The sequence below is a fragment of the Pseudophryne corroboree genome, chromosome 7, assembly GCF_028390025.1.
Source record: "Pseudophryne corroboree isolate aPseCor3 chromosome 7, aPseCor3.hap2, whole genome shotgun sequence".
In the NCBI taxonomy this organism is placed as follows: Eukaryota; Metazoa; Chordata; class Amphibia; order Anura; family Myobatrachidae; genus Pseudophryne; species Pseudophryne corroboree.
This window is the reverse complement of record NC_086450.1, coordinates 68,364,881-68,382,716: the sequence shown is the minus strand read 5'-3', so window position 1 is coordinate 68,382,716 and position 17,836 is coordinate 68,364,881. Positions and strand designations below refer to the sequence as shown.

General features: G+C 47.0%; 1 protein-coding gene across 1 annotated transcript in view; it reads right to left on the bottom strand.

Moving 5' to 3' along the window:
* Positions 1-17,836, bottom strand: part of LOC134943376 (calcium-binding protein P-like) — a 55,934-nt gene that overhangs the window by 3,979 nt on the left and 34,119 nt on the right. The window contains exons 2-3 of the mRNA XM_063932263.1: positions 8,023-8,052; positions 6,242-6,624 (exon numbers count right to left, since the gene is read on the bottom strand). Of these exons, the coding sequence (XP_063788333.1) occupies positions 6,242-6,624; positions 8,023-8,052 (413 nt within the window). The remainder of the gene's footprint in view (positions 1-6,241; positions 6,625-8,022; positions 8,053-17,836) is intronic.

Genomic DNA, 17,836 nt, shown 5'->3' with positions numbered 1-17,836 from the left:
GAGTCATAGATATTATCGCCCAGGGATACAGACTGGAGTTTCAGGAACTCCCACCTCACAGATTCTTCAAATCAGGCCTACCAGCTTCTCCGGAAGCAAGTGTGACTTTACAGGCAGCAATTCAAAAACTGGTTCAGACTCAGGTCATTGTTCCAGTTCCACTTCAACTACAAAACAAGGGTTATTACTCCAACCTGTTTGTAGTTCCGAAACTGGACGGATTGGGGAGGCCCAGTCTCAACCTCAAATCTCTGAACCCGTATTTAAGGGTGTTCAAATTCAAGATGGAGTCTCTGAGAGCAGTGATCTCAGGTCTGGAGGAGGGGGAATTCCTGGTGTCTCTGGACATCAAGGATGCGTACCCTCACATTCCAATTTGGCCACCTCATCAGGCGTATCTAAGGTTTGCACTACAGGACTGTCACTACCAGTTTCAGGCCCCGTCATTTGGCCTCTCCACAGCACCAAGGGTATTCACCAAGGTAATGGCAGTGATGATGTTTCTCCTCCGCAAGCAGGGAGTAAACATAATACCATACCTGGACGACCTGCTGATAAAAGCGCCTTCCAGGGAGAGGTTGTTGGACAGCATTGCCCACTCAACCCAACTTATCCAGGATCACAGGTGGATTCTGAACCTGCCAAAATCCCACCTGGAACCAACACGGAGGCTTCCGTTCCTAGGAATGATCCTGGATATGGAGGAACAAAGGGTGTTCCTTCCGTTGGAAAAGGCATTGGTAATCCAGTCAATGGTGCGGGATGTCCTAAAACCAACCCGGATATCAGTGCATCTGTGCATTCGCCTTCTGGGGAAGATGGTAGCCTCTTACGAAGCTCTGCAGTACGGATGGTTTCATGCAAGACCATTCCAGCTGGATCTGTTGGACAAATGGTCCAGATAGCATCTTCACATGCACCAGAGGATACGTCTGTCGCCAAAAGCCAGGATTTCTCTTCTGTGGTGGCTCCAGACTTACCTGACCGAGGGTCGACGGTTTGGGATTCAAAGTTGGATTCTGCTAACCACGGACGCAAGCCTCAGAGGTTGGGGAGCAGTCACCCAAGGGGAACAGTTCCAAGGAAGTGATCAAGTCAGGAAGCCGTTCTTCCGATCAACATTCTGGAACTAAGGGCCATATACAACGCCCTTCTTCTAGCTTTGCATCTTCTTCAAGATCAAGCCATTCAGGTTCAGTCGGACAATGTGACGGCAGTAACATACATAAACCGACAGGGCTGCAATGTCAGAGGTAACAAAAATTCTCCTCTGGGCAGAAAGACACGAGGTGGCACTGTCGGCAATCTTCATTCCGGGAGTAGACAACTGGGAAGCGGACTTCCTCTGCATACACAACCTCCACCCAAGAGAGTGGGGCCTTTACCCACAGGTGTTCGAGTCCTTAACAAGTCGGTGGGGAATTCCACAGATAGACATGATGGCCTCTCGTCTCAACAAGAAGCTAAAACGCTATTGTTCCAGGTCGAGGGACCCACAAGCAGTGGCAATGGACACTCTGGTGACTCCATGGATCTACATGATGATCTAAGTGTTCCCACCTCTTCCTCTGATCCCAATAATTCTCAAAAGAGTAAAAAAGGAAAAGGTTCAAGCAATTCTCATTGCTCCAGATTGGCCGAGAAGGTGCCTGGTACGCGGATCTACTGGAGTTGCTCCTGGAGGACCCGTGGCCTCTGCCTCTACTAGAGGATCTTCTGAAACAGGGGCCATTCGTCTATCAAGACTTACCATGGCTATGTTTGACGGCATGGAAGTTGAGCATCAGAGTTTATCCCGGAAAGGCATTCCGAACAAGGTTATTCCAACTCTGATCCAAGCTAGGAAGGGGGTAACGTCTAAACATTACCACCGTATTTGGAAAAAATATGTCTCGACCTTTTTACAATGCCGACCTTGTGTACTTGTCGTCTATATGGGGATATGGGGCTGACCTAGACACTGTCAACCGATACACTGGAACCTGAAATGGAAGACCCTGTTTTCTTACAGGTGTTAGTTAAATGGTTATGCAATTTCTGCAGACACTATACATATGAGCCCTCATTCCGAGTTGTTCGCTCGCTAGCTGCTTTTAGCAGCATTGCACGCGCTAGGCCGCCGCCCTCTGGGAGTGTATCTTAGCATAGCAGAATAGCGAACAAAAGATTAGCAGAATTGCGAATAGAAATTTCTTTGCAGTTTCTGAGTAGCTCCAGACCTACTCCTAGATTGCGATCAGCTCCGTCCGTTTAGTTCCTGGTTTGATGTCACAAACACGCCCTGCGTTCGGCCAGCCACTCCACGTTTTTCCCTGACATGCCTGCGTTTTTTAGCACACTCCCGGAAAACGCTCAGTTACCACCCAGAAACGCCCCTTTCCTGTCAATCACTCACCGATCAGCAGAGCGACTGAAAAGCGCCGCAGAATCTACAGCAAATCTACTAAGTTATTAGTTAAATAACTAAAGCGCATGCGCCCTGCGTGCCTTGCAGCATAGCGAAAATCGGCAACGAGCGAACAACTCGGAATGACCCCCTATGATTCAGAGACGGGCGCCTCATCCGATTTTTAAACAACTGAGATGCCCCTTAAGTCAGTGCATTTCTGTCAGTGTGCGTATTTAGACGATCATCGGTTGCACCATCGAAACTTGCACCAGCCCTGCGCTGTATGAGTATGGCATACTGTGTGAGGGCTGTATACCTTTAAACACTGTCACTTTCAGCTCAACACCCATGTCGGCTTCACCAACCCCCTGTTACCTCCCAGAAAGACTCACTATAATTCTCAGATGGTGTGCTGACATTTAGGAGGCATGCATGGTGCATCTCAGATGCATGCGCAGACTTAAAACATTGGTCAACTGCGTGCGACATGGACAGTACGTCCACCTCTGAATCAGGGCCTAGGTATCACTACAGACTACAGAGGAGTCATACAGTAGTGGCCAAAATTGTGGAAACCTTTTGTAAACAATTTGCATTTTTCAAGTTTATCAGCTTATAGCACTAATATATTTTAGTATTATACCAAAAAGCACACATCATTACAATGGCAATTTAATTTAGAACATAATACACCATAATACAATGAATTTTATAACACAATTTAACATTTTTATAACAGTTATACGTACTGAACTGTAGAAAAGTACATTTCATAGTTTCGTACAATGGGGGTCATTCCGAGTTGATCGCTCGCTGCCGATTTTCGCAGCACAGCGATCAGGTGCCCCGCAATGCGCACGCGCGACGTACGGGTACAAAGCTCTTTGTGGTTGTGTTCAGGTTCTAGCGAAGTTTTCCTTCGCACTGGCGGCCGCAAGAAGATTGACAGGAATGGGGCATTACTGGGTGTCAACTGACCGTTTTCAGGGAGTGTTTGTAAAAACGCAGGCGTGTCTGGAAAAAAAAAACAGCATCTATTCACTGTGCAGAAAGAGCCTGGGTCAGCCTAGCATAACAGAGCATTCTGGGCACGCCCCCACAGTGACAGAAATGGGAGTGACACGAGGCTCCACCCCTTTTCCCTAGGCTCCATTCCTTTTCCGATGCGGGCGCGATTTCGGAATGCCAAAGGTCCAGACCCACTGGCCACCAATATTGGGATGTAACTGCAGCAAAAGGCTTCCCAACAAAGTACTAATGAATATTGGGGGTCATTCCGAGTTGATAGCTCGCTAGGTAGTTTTAGCAGCCATGCAAACGCTATGCCGCCGCCCACTGGGGAGTGTATTTTAGCTTAGCAGAAGTGCGAACGCATGTGCAGCCGAGCTCTGCAAAAACAGTTTGTGCAGTTTCTGAGTAGCTCTGAACCTACTCAGCGCTTGCGATCATTTCATCCTATTCGTGTCTGGATTTGACGTCATACACCCGCCCAGCAAACGCCAAGCCACGCCTGTGTTTTTTCAGACACGCCTGCGTTTTTGCAAACCCTCCCTGAAAACGGTCAGTTGACACCCAGAAACGCCCCCTTTCTGTCAATCTTCTTGCGGCCGTCAGTGCGAATGAAAACTTCGGTAGAACCTGTGCACACCCACAGCGGACTTTGTACCCGTACGTCACACGTGCGCATTGTGGGCCATATGCATGTGCAGAAGTGCAATTTTTTAGCCTGGTCGCTGCGCTGCGAAAAAACGGCAGCAAGCGATCAACTCAGAATGACTCCCTATGTGCATTGTTTTTGATGTCTGTAAAGCGCATTGAGTCCTATTGGAGAAAGAGCACTATATAAATAAAATAATTATAATTATTATTAGTAGTAGTATTATTCACCCGCTACTTACCCACTACTCTGCATAGTTTGTGCTCCCCACTGCGGGGCACTGATGTATTTGCTGCTATTTAAAGTGCCATTGATCACATAAATTCATCCCACACCTTTTGCTGTCATACATCCCCACAGTATAACACTAACTGGATGCAGTAGGTGTTGTGCATCAGGTAGCAAATTTTCTTCAATTGTTCTGTGTACATATTTCATGCCATCACTACCAAATATGGATATTCTGGTTTTGTCACTCCAGATGACACTATTCCATTGTTCTTCTGACCAATTAATACGCTTTTTAGCCCATTCTAATCTTTTCTGTCTTTGTTTGAGAGATAAAAGCAACTTTTTCCTTGGGACTGTGGTGTTTAATTCAAAATATTGAAGTCTGCCTCAAACAGTCCTGGCACTGGTGTTAACACCCCATTCACGTAAATCATTCTGGATTGTCTCAGATGATTTTTTTCTTTCTCTCAAGCACAGTTTTTTCATTTTTCTATCACAGCATGGTATTGTGGATCTTTCGCTACCTTTACCAGTTTGGTTTTGAAGGGACTGAGGTGGTCATTCCGAGTTGATCACTAGCTGCCTTCGTTCGCTGTGCAGTGATGAGGCAAAAAAATGGCACTTCTGCGCATGCGTATGGGGCGCAATGCGCACGTGCGACGTACTAGTACATCGTACGATGTAGTTTCACACAGGGTCTAGCGAAGCTTTTCAGTCGCACTGGTTTCTGCAGAGTGATTGACATGAAGTGGGCGTTTATGGGTGGCAACTAACCGTTTTCAGGGAGTGTTCGAAAAAACGCAGGCGTGCCAGGAAAAACGCAGGCGTGGCTGGGCGAACGCAGGGCATGTATGTGACGTCAAAACAGGAACTGTACAGTCTGAAGTGATCGCAAGCGCTGAGTAGGTTTTGAGCTACTCTGAAACTGCACAGAAAAACTTTGTAGCCGCTCTGCGAACCTTTCGTTCGCACTTCTGCTAAGCTAAAATACACTCGCAGTGGGCGGCGGCATAGCGTTTGCACGGCTGCTAAAAACTGCTAGCGAGCGAACAACTCGGAATGACCACCAGAGTCTGTTGATACTTATTCCACAGTTTCGAAGTTCCTCCTTTGGTTAAGTTGACACCTACTTTTCTTATAATTTTGTTGTAAGTGTTACCTTCTTCATGTAAAGTAATTTTTTTGTATCTCTTTCTAGGTGACCAGTCAGCTCTCTTTACTTTGCTTGTCATCCTAAGTAAGTTACACAGCTCACTTCAGGAAATTAAAGTAAAATAAACGCATAAAAAAACAGTGACCAACTTAGTGATAATCAAACAACTAAATAAGATGTTTTACTATCAGTTCTGGTAGCAACGAATGTGAGCTTCCTCATCTAACTGGATCTATTTTGTAGCATTGCAATACCTGATTGGCTCTCAGAACAATTCATTCATTGCGGTGAACGGCACTGTATTGTATATAAAATTATCTTTCCAGTGATATATACCTTCATAGGATTTTCTTTAAAAATAATGCAGTTATACGCAATTAAACACTAAAAACTAGAGATGAGCAGGTTCGGTTTTACTCGGATTTACTCTGGTATTTCGGGCTTTGCTTATTGGCTACCAAAACGCGTGACATCCGTGATCCAATAAGATGCCGTTTCGAGCCCCGAGTAAAACCGAACCCGCACATCTGTACTAAAAACACACATTTTACAAAACGTTTCCACAATTTTGGCCACTACTGTACAATAAAGCACAAGAAGAACATCTATAAAGTTCGTCTGACACGTCATGCTTCCCCTATCATATGAAAGCGCATACACAACCCCCTATGTCTAGTGACGTTCTGTTTAATTCACTGGATGATTAAATTCAGTAATATGCAAACTGCCTATTGTTCTGTGGCTCCTATTTATATGGAGGATACACACTGCCAACACTGTAAATAGCATTTCTATGTGCGGTGACACTTACTTTTCCATGCTTATGCCCGTGGTGTCCGTGTCCATGCCCGTGACCATGTTCATGGTGCTTATGCTTTTTGTGCTCCCCATGATGCCCTTCATTTGGGTTACAGCCAGTGGGGTTTCCAGTTGGGTACTGAGGAGGGCACCCGGGGGCACCATGTCCATGTGTATGTTCATGGTGCCCATGTGGTCCTGGTTGCCAACCACCAGGATATCCAGGCTGGCCAGGTCCGGGGTATCCAGGTAGGCCAGGTCCGGGGTATCCATGCTGGCCAGGTCCGGGGTATCCAGGCTGGCCAGGTCCGGGGTATCCTGGATTGGTGCCAGGAGGGTACTGCCCTGGATAAGGTCCTTGCTGGGGAGGACAACCCGGTTGCCCGTAGGGTGTTCCTGAAATATACAATGATAAAGTAATTAGGCCAAGCATTACATGTGAGGCACATATTCTTCTCCTGCCAGTACTGCAAGAACAGTGTATGTGACACATGGGAGATCAGTACTTCTGGGACAGATGCGTTGGGTTGATATGAGCAGAATTGACCTGATTCAGGGTTACAAGCATGTGTGGCAGCGGTGTATCTGCGCAGTAACCTGGAGTTACAGTACGATAAGGGGATGTGTAGTCCGGACGTATGCTGGCTCGTCAGAGTTGTGCATCTGAAAACCAGTTCTCACCATCAAGGATTGGCTGATGCAAGTCCGCACTGATAGTGACGTCGGCCAACTACACGGATGGATGGGGTGCTACGTAGACCACCACTCTGAGTACGGGTAGATGTTTGCAATTATTTCCGAGCAGGCAATGTGACCGAATTGCATGTAACTATGAATCGGGCCCAATGTTGGGATAATACATTGGGGTCAATCCAATATGGGGGATTATTCAGGTTTGTTGGCAAACCAAAAAAGTTAGTATTTGGGCAAAACCATGTTGCACTGCAGTTGGGGCAAATGGAACATGTGCAGAGAGAGTTAGATTTGGTTGGGTTATTTTGTTTCTGTGCAGGGTAAATACTGGCTGCTTAATTTCTACACTGCAATTTAGATTTCTGTTTGAACACACCCCACCCCAATCGAAAGCCCCGTACACGTGGAGAGTTGTGTGCTGAGTGAGGGGGGGGGGGGGGGCAGTGAAGTGAGCGATCCGATGCATGCCAAATCTACAGTCAGCAATAGGAATGCGCGGGGCTGTGCATCGCTAACGCAATGGGGATACATGTGGAGCGATCCGTGCTTAATTTCTAAGCAATCTAGTCAGATTGCTTAGAATTTAAGCACTGAACTCTCCGTGTGTGCCCCCCTTAACTCTCCCTGCACATGTTACATATGCCACACCTGCTGTGCAACATGGTTTTGCCCAATTGCTAACTTTTTTGGTTTGTAAAGAAACCTGAATAAGGCTCATTGTGCGCGCTTACAAAGCGAGTTTGTATCATGAAGCTCGCATACATCTCAGCAATGCGCGCACCAGAGAGATGTGAAATCCAATTAGAAATTACAATTTGCGGTGGTCGCAGCAAGAATGCCTGACTTTTCTGCAAATTGCAAATGTAATTTGCAGCGCGAGATTGCCATGAGAATGGGTGGCAGGAGCAAAATCGCACCTACAATAACTGGATTGACCCCATTAAGTGATCTCCAAAATATTTTTTTTTGTCACTGTGTTATAGCAATAATACACGTTACATACTGAAACACGTTACAAGATTCTCACATGAGAGTAGCCGCCAAATGCACGGATGCTTACAACGTACTATATGTGCTATACAGACATGAGAAGAGACTCACCTTGATTTGGGTTATACATGGCTGCGTGTACTGTAAAACAAAATATAAAAACATATAATCAGATGAATTAATAATTGAAATTATTAATTACATGTCCATCCACCAAAACAATGCTAGGGACTATTAATTTAGATCTACCCATGGAAAACATACGATTTACCAGCGGGCGGGATACCGGCTGTCAATATCCCGACAGCGGCATCCCGCCCGCCAGATAGCTGGCTGCGGGGCGATCGCAAAGCGTTCCCTTACGTGGACACCCATGAGCTGGAATAGTCCTGTTTTGTCAGGATTCCGGCTGGCGGCATTGACGGCTAGCATGATTCCGGGCTCGATATCCTGGCCGCCGGGATTCCGACAGCCGGCAAAATGCACAGACCCCCTACCCATTTTTAATTTACCCTTTATGATATTTCCTAGCATTGAAAATAATATTACTCTGTTGTCTGAGCTGGTTAAGGAGAGAATTTTTATCCACTTTTACCATCTATACTTTGGGGGAGTTGTATCAAGCACGGGAGAGAGATAACATGAAGTAGTTGCCCAAAGCAACCAGTAAGATGCTGTCAATTCAATGACTGTGCTAGATAAATGAAAGCAAGCTGATTGGTTGCTTTGGGCATTGTTTCCATCCTTACCTCTCTCCAAGACTTGATACATATTCTGTAGTGTGCTACTGTGAATATTCCTATCTTCCTGTTCCTCGGGGAGGCTTCATGGCTTAATCCAAGATGGCCACCAAGATCTGAACTGAGCATGCGTGGAGCAATCTTGGGACTATGCAAGAGTGTAATAGAGCATCACAGTGGAAGACACATGTAACAGTGAGTACGGCTGTACCTGCAATCTATCAATAAACCAACATCACTAGTACCTGGACTGGTCATGATTTGAGTCATCCACTGGTGTGCGCCTGTATGACTTTGCAATATCAACACCTGCACACACATAATTTCCAACATATCCCCCTTTATCTGTTGCGATGCACAAAGGCAAACAATAGATGTAAAAACCAAGTAGGCTCATATAATAGAATGCAGCTCAACTAAGCGCCTCCTTGAAACCAATAAGTGCCCTTATTTAGTTATGTGCCTCATTAGCTGGGCAGGCTATCCGCTGAAACAGACCATTTTAGTGAGTGAGCTATAGCTGACAGATGCATTATGGGAAATTTACAGGCTACCTAGAAGACAAAGAAATATTATATACTGCATATATTTTGTAGTAGGGTGGAAATTCCATTTACACTAGAGATGAGCGGGTTCGGTTTCTCTGAATCCGAACCCGCACGAACTTCATGTTTTTTTTTCACGGGTCCGAGCGACTCGGATCTTCCCGCCTTGCTCGGTTAACCCGAGCGCGCCCGAACGTCATCATGACGCTGTCGGATTCTCGCGAGACTCGGATTCTATATAAGGAGCCGCGCGTCGCCGCCATTTTCACACGTGCATTGAGATTGATAGGGAGAGGACGTGGCTGGCGTCCTCTCCATTTAGATTAGGAGAGAGAGAGAGAGATTGACCTGAGGCTGATACTGTAGAAGAGAGTGCAGAGTTTAGTGACTGACCACAGTGACCACCAGCAGTGCAGTTGTTTTATTTAATATATCCGTTCTCTGCCTGAAAAAAACGGTACACACAGTGACTCAGTCACATACCATATCTGTGTGCACTGCTCAGCCCAGTGTGCTGCATGCCTGCATCATCTATGTATATATTATATATCTGACTGTGCTCAGCTCACACAGCTTATAATTGTGGGGGAGACTGGGGAGCACTGCAGTGCCAGTTATAGGTTATAGCAGGAGCCAGGAGTACAAGACAGTCACATACCATATCTGTGTGCACTGCTCAGCCCAGTGTGCTGCATCATCTATGTATATATATTATATATCTGACTGTGCTCAGCTCACACAGCTTATAATTGTGGGGGAGAATGGGGAGCACTGCAGTGCCAGTTATAGGTTATAGCAGGAGCCAGGAGTACATATTATATTAAAATTAAACAGTGCACACTTTTGCTGCAGGAGTGCCACTGCCAGTGTGACTGACCAGTGACCTGACCACACTGACCACCAGTATAGTTAGTAGTATACTATATTGTGATTGCCTGAAAAAGTTAAACACTCGTCGTGTGACTTCACTTGTGTGGTGTTTTTTTTTTAATTCTATAAAAAACTCATTCTGCTGACAGACAGTGTCCAGCAGGTCCGTCATTATATAATATATATACCTGTCCGGCTGCAGTAGTGATATATATATATATATTTTTATATCATTATTTATCATCCAGTCGCAGCAGACACAGTACGGTAGTTCACGGCTGTAGCTACCTCTGTGTCGGCACTCGGCAGTCCATCCATAATTGTATACCACCTACCCGTGGTTTTTTTTTCTTTCTTCTTTATACATACATACTACTACATCTCTTTATCAACCAGTCTATATTAGCAGCAGACACAGTACAGTACGGTAGTTCACGGCTGTGGCTACCTCTGTGTCGGCACTCGGCAGTCCGTCCATAATTGTATACCACCTAACCGTGGTTTTTTTTTCTTTCTTCTTTATACATACATACTACGACATCTCTTTATCAACCAGTCTATATTAGCAGCAGACACAGTACAGTACGGTAGTTCACGGCTGTGGCTACCTCTGTGTCGGCACTCGGCAGTCCGTCCATAATTGTATACCACCTAACCGAGGTTTTTTTTTCTTTCTTCTTCATACATACATACTACGACATCTCTTTATCAACCAGTCTATATTAGCAGCAGACACAGTACAGTACGGTAGTTCACGGCTGTGGCTACCTCTGTGTCGGCACTCGGCAGTCCGTCCATAATTGTATACCACCTAACCGTGGTTTTTTTTTTTCTTTCTTCTTTATACATACATACTACGACATCTCTTTATCAACCAGTCTATATTAGCAGCAGACACAGTACAGTAGTTCACGGCTGTGGCTACCTCTGTGTCGGCACTCGGCAGTCCGTCCATAATTGTATACCACCTAACCGTGGTTTTTTTTTCTTTCTTCTTCATACATACATACTACGACATCTCTTTATCAACCAGTCTATATTAGCAGCAGACACAGTACAGTACGGTAGTTCACGGCTGTGGCTACCTCTGTGTCGGCACTCGGCAGTCTGTCCATAATTGTATACCACCTACCCGTGTTTTTTTTTCTTTCTTCTTCATACATACATACTACGACATCTCTTTATCAACCAGTCTATATTAGCAGCAGACACAGTACAGTACGGTAGTTCACGGCTGTGGCTACCTCTGTGTCGGCACTCGGCAGTCCGTCCATAATTGTATACCACCTAACCGTGGTTTTTTTTTCTTTCTTCTTCATACATACATACTACGACATCTCTTTATCAACCAGTCTATATTAGCAGCAGACACAGTACGGTAGTTCACGGCTGTAGCTACCTCTGTGTCGGCACTCGGCAGTCCGTCCATAATTGTATACTAGTATCCATCCATCTCCATTGTTTACCTGAGGTGCCTTTTAGTTGTGCCTATTAAAATATGGAGAACAAAAATGTTGAGGTTCCAAAATTAGGGAAAGATCAAGATCCACTTCCACCTCGTGCTGAAGCTGCTGCCACTAGTCATGGCCGAGACGATGAAATGCCAGCAACGTCGTCTGCCAAGGCCGATGCCCAATGTCATAGTACAGAGCATGTCAAATCCAAAACACCAAATATCAGTAAAAAAAGGACTCCAAAACCTAAAATAAAATTGTCGGAGGAGAAGCGTAAACTTGCCAATATGCCATTTACCACACTGAGTGGCAAGGAACGGCTGAGGCCCTGGCCTATGTTCATGGCTAGTGGTTCAGCTTCACATGAGGATGGAGGCACTCAGCCTCTCGCTAGAAAAATGAAAAGACTCAAGCTGGCAAAAGCAGTAGCACCGCAAAGAACTGTGCATTCTTCGAAATCCCAAATCCACAAGGAGAGTCCAATTGTGTCGGTTGCGATGCCTGACCTTCCCAACACTGGACGTGAAGAGCATGCGCCTTCCACCATTTGCACGCCCCCTGCAAGTGCTGGAAGGAGCACCCGCAGTCCAGTTCCTGATAGTCAGATTGAAGATGTCAGTGTTGAAGTACACCAGGATGAGGAGGATATGGGTGTTGCTGGCGCTGGGGAGGAAATTGACCAGGAGGATTCTGATGGTGAGGTGGTTTGTTTAAGTCAGGCACCCGGGGAGACACCTGTTGTCCGTGGGAGGAATATGGCCGTTGACATGCCTGGTGAAAATACCAAAAAAATCAGCTCTTCGGTGTGGAACTATTTCAACAGAAATGCGGACAACAGGTGTCAAGCCGTGTGTTCCCTTTGTCAAGCTGTAATAAGTAGGGGTAAGGACGTTAACCACCTCGGAACATCCTCCCTTATACGTCACCTGCAGCGCATTCATAATAAGTCAGTGACAAGTTCAAAAACTTTGGGTGACAGCGGAAGCAGTCCACTGACCAGTAAATCCCTTCCTCTTGTAACCAAGCTCACGCAAACCACCCCACCAACTCCCTCAGTGTCAATTTCCTCCTTCCCCAGGAATGCCAATAGTCCTGCAGGCAATGTCACTGGCAATTCTGACGAGTCCTCTCCTGCCTGGGATTCCTCCGATGCATCCTTGCGTGTAACGCCTACTGCTGCTGGCGCTGCTGTTGTTGCTGCTGGGAGTCGATGGTCATCCCAGAGGGGAAGTCGTAAGCCCACTTGTACTACTTCCAGTAAGCAATTGACTGTTCAACAGTCCTTTGCGAGGAAGATGAAATATCACAGCAGTCATCCTGCTGCAAAGCGGATAACTGAGGCCTTGACAACTATGTTGGGGTTAGACGTGCGTCCGGTATCCGCCGTTAGTTCACAGGGAACTAGACAATTTATTGAGGCAGTGTGCCCCCGTTACCAAATACCATCTAGGTTCCACTTCTCTAGGCAGGCGATACCGAGAATGTACACGGACGTCAGAAAAAGACTCACCAGTGTCCTAAAAAATGCAGTTGTACCCAATGTCCACTTAACCACGGACATGTGGACAAGTGGAGCAGGGCAGGGTCAGGACTATATGACTGTGACAGCCCACTGGGTAGATGTATGGACTCCCGCCGCAAGAACAGCAGCGGCGGCACCAGTAGCAGCATCTCGCAAACGCCAACTCTTTCCTAGGCAGGCTACGCTTTGTATCACCGGTTTCCAGAATACGCACACAGCTGAAAACCTCTTACGGCAACTGAGGAAGATCATCGCGGAATGGCTTACCCCAATTGGACTCTCCTGTGGATTTGTGGCATCGGACAACGCCAGCAATATTGTGTGTGCATTAAATATGGGCAAATTCCAGCACGTCCCATGTTTTGCACATACCTTGAATTTGGTGGTGCAGAATTATTTAAAAAACGACAGGGGCATGCAAGAGATGCTGTCGGTGGCCAGAAAAATTGCGGGACACTTTCGGCGTACAGGCACCACGTACAGAAGACTGGAGCACCACCAAAAACTACTGAACCTGCCCTGCCATCATCTGAAGCAAGAAGTGGTAACGAGGTGGAATTCAACCCTCTATATGCTTCAGAGGTTGGAGGAGCAGCAAAAGGCCATTCAAGCCTATACAATTGAGCACGATATAGGAGGTGGAATGCACCTGTCTCAAGCGCAGTGGAGAATGATTTCAACGTTGTGCAAGGTTCTGATGCCCTTTGAACTTGCCACACGTGAAGTCAGTTCAGACACTGCCAGCCTGAGTCAGGTCATTCCCCTCATCAGGCTTTTGCAGAAGAAGCTGGAGACATTGAAGGAGGAGCTAACACGGAGCGATTCCGCTAGGCATGTGGGACTTGTGGATGGAGCCCTTTAATTCGCTTAACAAGGATTCACGGGTGGTCAATCTGTTGAAATCAGAGCACTACATTTTGGCCACCGTGCTCGATCCTAGATTTAAAGCCTACCTTGGATCTCTCTTTCCGGCAGACACAAGTCTGCTGGGGTTGAAAGACCTGCTGGTGAGAAAATTGTCAAGTCAAGCGGAACGCGACCTGTCAACATCTCCTCCTTCACATTCTCCCGCAACTGGGGGTGCGAGGAAAAGGCTCAGAATTCCGAGCCCACCCGCTGGCGGTGATGCAGGGCAGTCTGGAGCGACTGCTGATGCTGACATCTGGTCCGGACTGAAGGACCTGACAACGATTACGGACATGTCGTCTACTGTCACTGCATATGATTCTCTCACCATTGAAAGAATGGTGGAGGATTATATGAGTGACCGCATCCAAGTAGGCACGTCACACAGTCCATACTTATACTGGCAGGAAAAAGAGGCAATTTGGAGGCCATTGCACAAACTGGCTTTATTCTACCTAAGTTGCCCTCCCACAAGTGTGTACTCCGAAAGAGTGTTTAGTGCCGCCGCTCACCTTGTCAGCAATCGGCGTACGAGGTTACATCCAGAAAATGTGGAGAAGATGATGTTCATTAAAATGAATTATAATCAATTCCTCCGCGGAGACACTGACCAGCAGCAATTGCCTCCACAAAGTACACAGGGAGCTGAGATGGTGGATTCCAGTGGGGACGAATTGATAATCTGTGAGGAGGGGGATGTACACGGTGATATATCGGAGGGTGATGATGAGGTGGACATCTTGCCTCTGTAGAGCCAGTTTGTGCAAGGAGAGATTAATTGCTTCTTTTTTGGGGGGGGTCCAAACCAACCCGTCATATCAGTCACAGTCGTGTGGCAGACCCTGTCACTGAAATTATGGGTTGGTTAAAGTGTGCATGTCCTGTTTTGTTTATACAACATAAGGGTGGGTGGGAGGGCCCAAGGACAATTCCATCTTGCACCTCTTTTTTCTTTTCTTTTTCTTTGCGTCATGTGCTGTTTGGGGAGGGTTTTTTGGAAGGGACATCCTGCGTGACACTGCAGTGCCACTCCTAAATGGGCCCGGTGTTTGTGTCGGCCACTAGGGTCGCTAATCTTACTCACACAGTCAGCTACCTCATTGCGCCTCTTTTTTTCTTTGCGTCATGTGCTGATTGGGGAGGGTTTTTTGGAAGGGACATCCTGCGTGACACTGCAGTGCCACTCCAAAATGGGCCCGGTGTTTGTGTCGGCCACTAGGGTCGCTAATCTTACTCACACAGTCAGCTACCTCATTGCGCCTCTTTTTTTCTTTGCGTCATGTGCTGATTGGGGAGGGTTTTTTGGAAGGGACATCCTGCGTGACACTGCAGTGCCACTCCTAAATGGGCCCGGTGTTTGTGTCGGCCACTAGGGTCGCTAATCTTACTCACACAGTCAGCTACCTCATTGCGCCTCTTTTTTTCTTTGCGTCATGTGCTGATTGGGGAGGGTTTTTTGGAAGGGACATCCTGCGTGACACTGCAGTGCCACTCCTAAATGGGCCCGGTGTTTGTGTCGGCCACTAGGGTCGCTTATCTTACTCACACAGTCAGCTACCTCATTGCGCCTCTTTTTTTCTTTGCGTCATGTGCTGATTGGGGAGGGTTTTTTGGAAGGGACATCCTGCGTGACACTGCAGTGCCACTCCTAGATGGGCCAGGTGTTTGTGTCGGCCACTAGTGTCGCTTAGCTTAGTCATCCAGCGACCTTGGTGCAAATTTTAGGACTAAAAATAATATTGTGAGGTGTGAGGTATTCAGAATAGACTGAAAATGAGTGGAAATTATGGTTTTTGAGGTTAATAATAATATGGGATCAAAATGACCCCCAAATTCTATGATTTAAGCTGTTTTTTAGTGTTTTTTTAAAAAAACACCCAAATCCAAAACACACCCGAATCCGACAAAAAAAATTCGGTGAGGTTTTGCCAAAACGCGGTCGAACCCAAAACACGGCCGCGGAACCGAACCCAAAACCAAAACACAAAACCCGAAAAATTTCAGGCGCTCATCTCTAATTTACACATCTCTAAACATGATTCAGACCCCAAACATGTCTTATGCTGGAGGAAGAGAGATGCAGATGCACACTCCTAGCACTAAGAAAACTGATAGTAAAAATAATTTAAATAAACCCTCACAATTAACATGGAGTATAATTGAAGTTCTTAGCACTTCAATTACTCCATGTTAATTGTGAGGGTTTATTTAAATCATGCTTCTCTCTTCCTCCAGCATAGTACTAGAAGCCTCAGCATGATAGCACCTCTTGATATCTTTAGTACTAATAGGGCAGGAGTGGCCAAACAGTCGATCGCAATCGACTGGTCGATCGCGGACATGCGACCAGTCGATCGCAATCCGCCGCCCATCCACCCGAGGCGAGGAGAGCGCAGCGTGCGCCTAGCACAGTGGGGGCATATCTGGCACTGTGGGCACATGGCACAGAGGGTTCATATCTGTAGCTGGCACTGTGGGGGCATATCTGGCACTGTGGGGGCATATCTGGCACTGTGGGGGCATGGCACTGTGGGGGCATATCTGTATCTGGCTCTATGGGGGCATATCTGGCACAGTGGGGGCAAATCTAGCACTGTGGGGACATATCTGTATCTGGCACTGTAGGGGCATATCTAGCACTGTGGGCACATGGCACTGTGGGGGCATATCTGTATCTGGCACTGTGGGGTCATATCTGGCACTGTGGGGGCATATCTGGCACTGTGGGGGCATATCTGTATCTGGCACTGTGGGGGCATATCTGGCACTGTGGGCACATGGCACTGTGGGGTCATATCTGTATCTGGCACTGTGGGGGCATATCTGGCACTGTGGGGGCATATCTGGCACTGTATGGTCATATGTGGCACTGTGGGGGCATATCTGGTACTGTGGGGGCATATTTATATCTGGCACTGTGGGGGCATATCTGGCACTGTGGGGGCAAATCTAGTACTGTGGGCACATGGCACTGTGGGGGCATATCTGTATCTAGCACTGTGGGGGCATATGTAGCACTGTGGGCACATGGCACTGTGGGGGCATATCTGTATCTGGCACTGTGGAGTCATATCTGGCACTGTGGGGCATATCTGGCACTGTGGGGTCATATCTGGCACTGTGGGCACATGGCACTGTGGGGGCATATCTGGCACTGTGGGGGCATATCTGGCACTGTGGGGACACATCTGGCACTGTGGGCACATGGCATTGTGGGGGCATATCTATCTGGCACTGTGGGGACATATCTGGCACTGTGGGGTCATATCTGGCACTGTGGGGGCATATCTGTATCTGGCACTGTGGGGGCATATCTGTATCTGGCACTGTGGGGGCATATCTGGCACTGTGGGGCATATGTGTATCTGGCACTGTGGGGGCATATCTGTATCTGGCACTGTGGGGGCATATCTGTATCTGGCACTGTGTGGTCATATCTGGTACTGTGGGTACATGCACTGTGGGGGCATATGTGTATCTGGCACTGTGGGGGCATATGTGTTTGAGGGGGCCAATGTGGGGGCCAATGTGTTATTTCGTGCGAGACAGTCATTACACTCTGTGCAGCATGGCTACGTCCATTTTTTTGTTATACCACGCCCACTTTTTTGTTATACCACGCCCACTTTTTGTTATGACATGCCCCTTTTTCCAAAAGTCTGGCCACCCCTGTAATAGGGTGTGCAGTCCAGGCCTCCCCCTTGTCCCAAACATGTCTTGTAAGTCTTGTACATGGCTCTGTACAATTTATTTTAATATTACGGAAATAAATATGCAAGGAAACCAAATTACAATACATGAAAACATTCCACAGGAAGCCTATGCTGGAAGAAAAGCCACCATCAGTGCTCCCAGTGAACCTGCCCTATAGGAATGACATAGTAATCT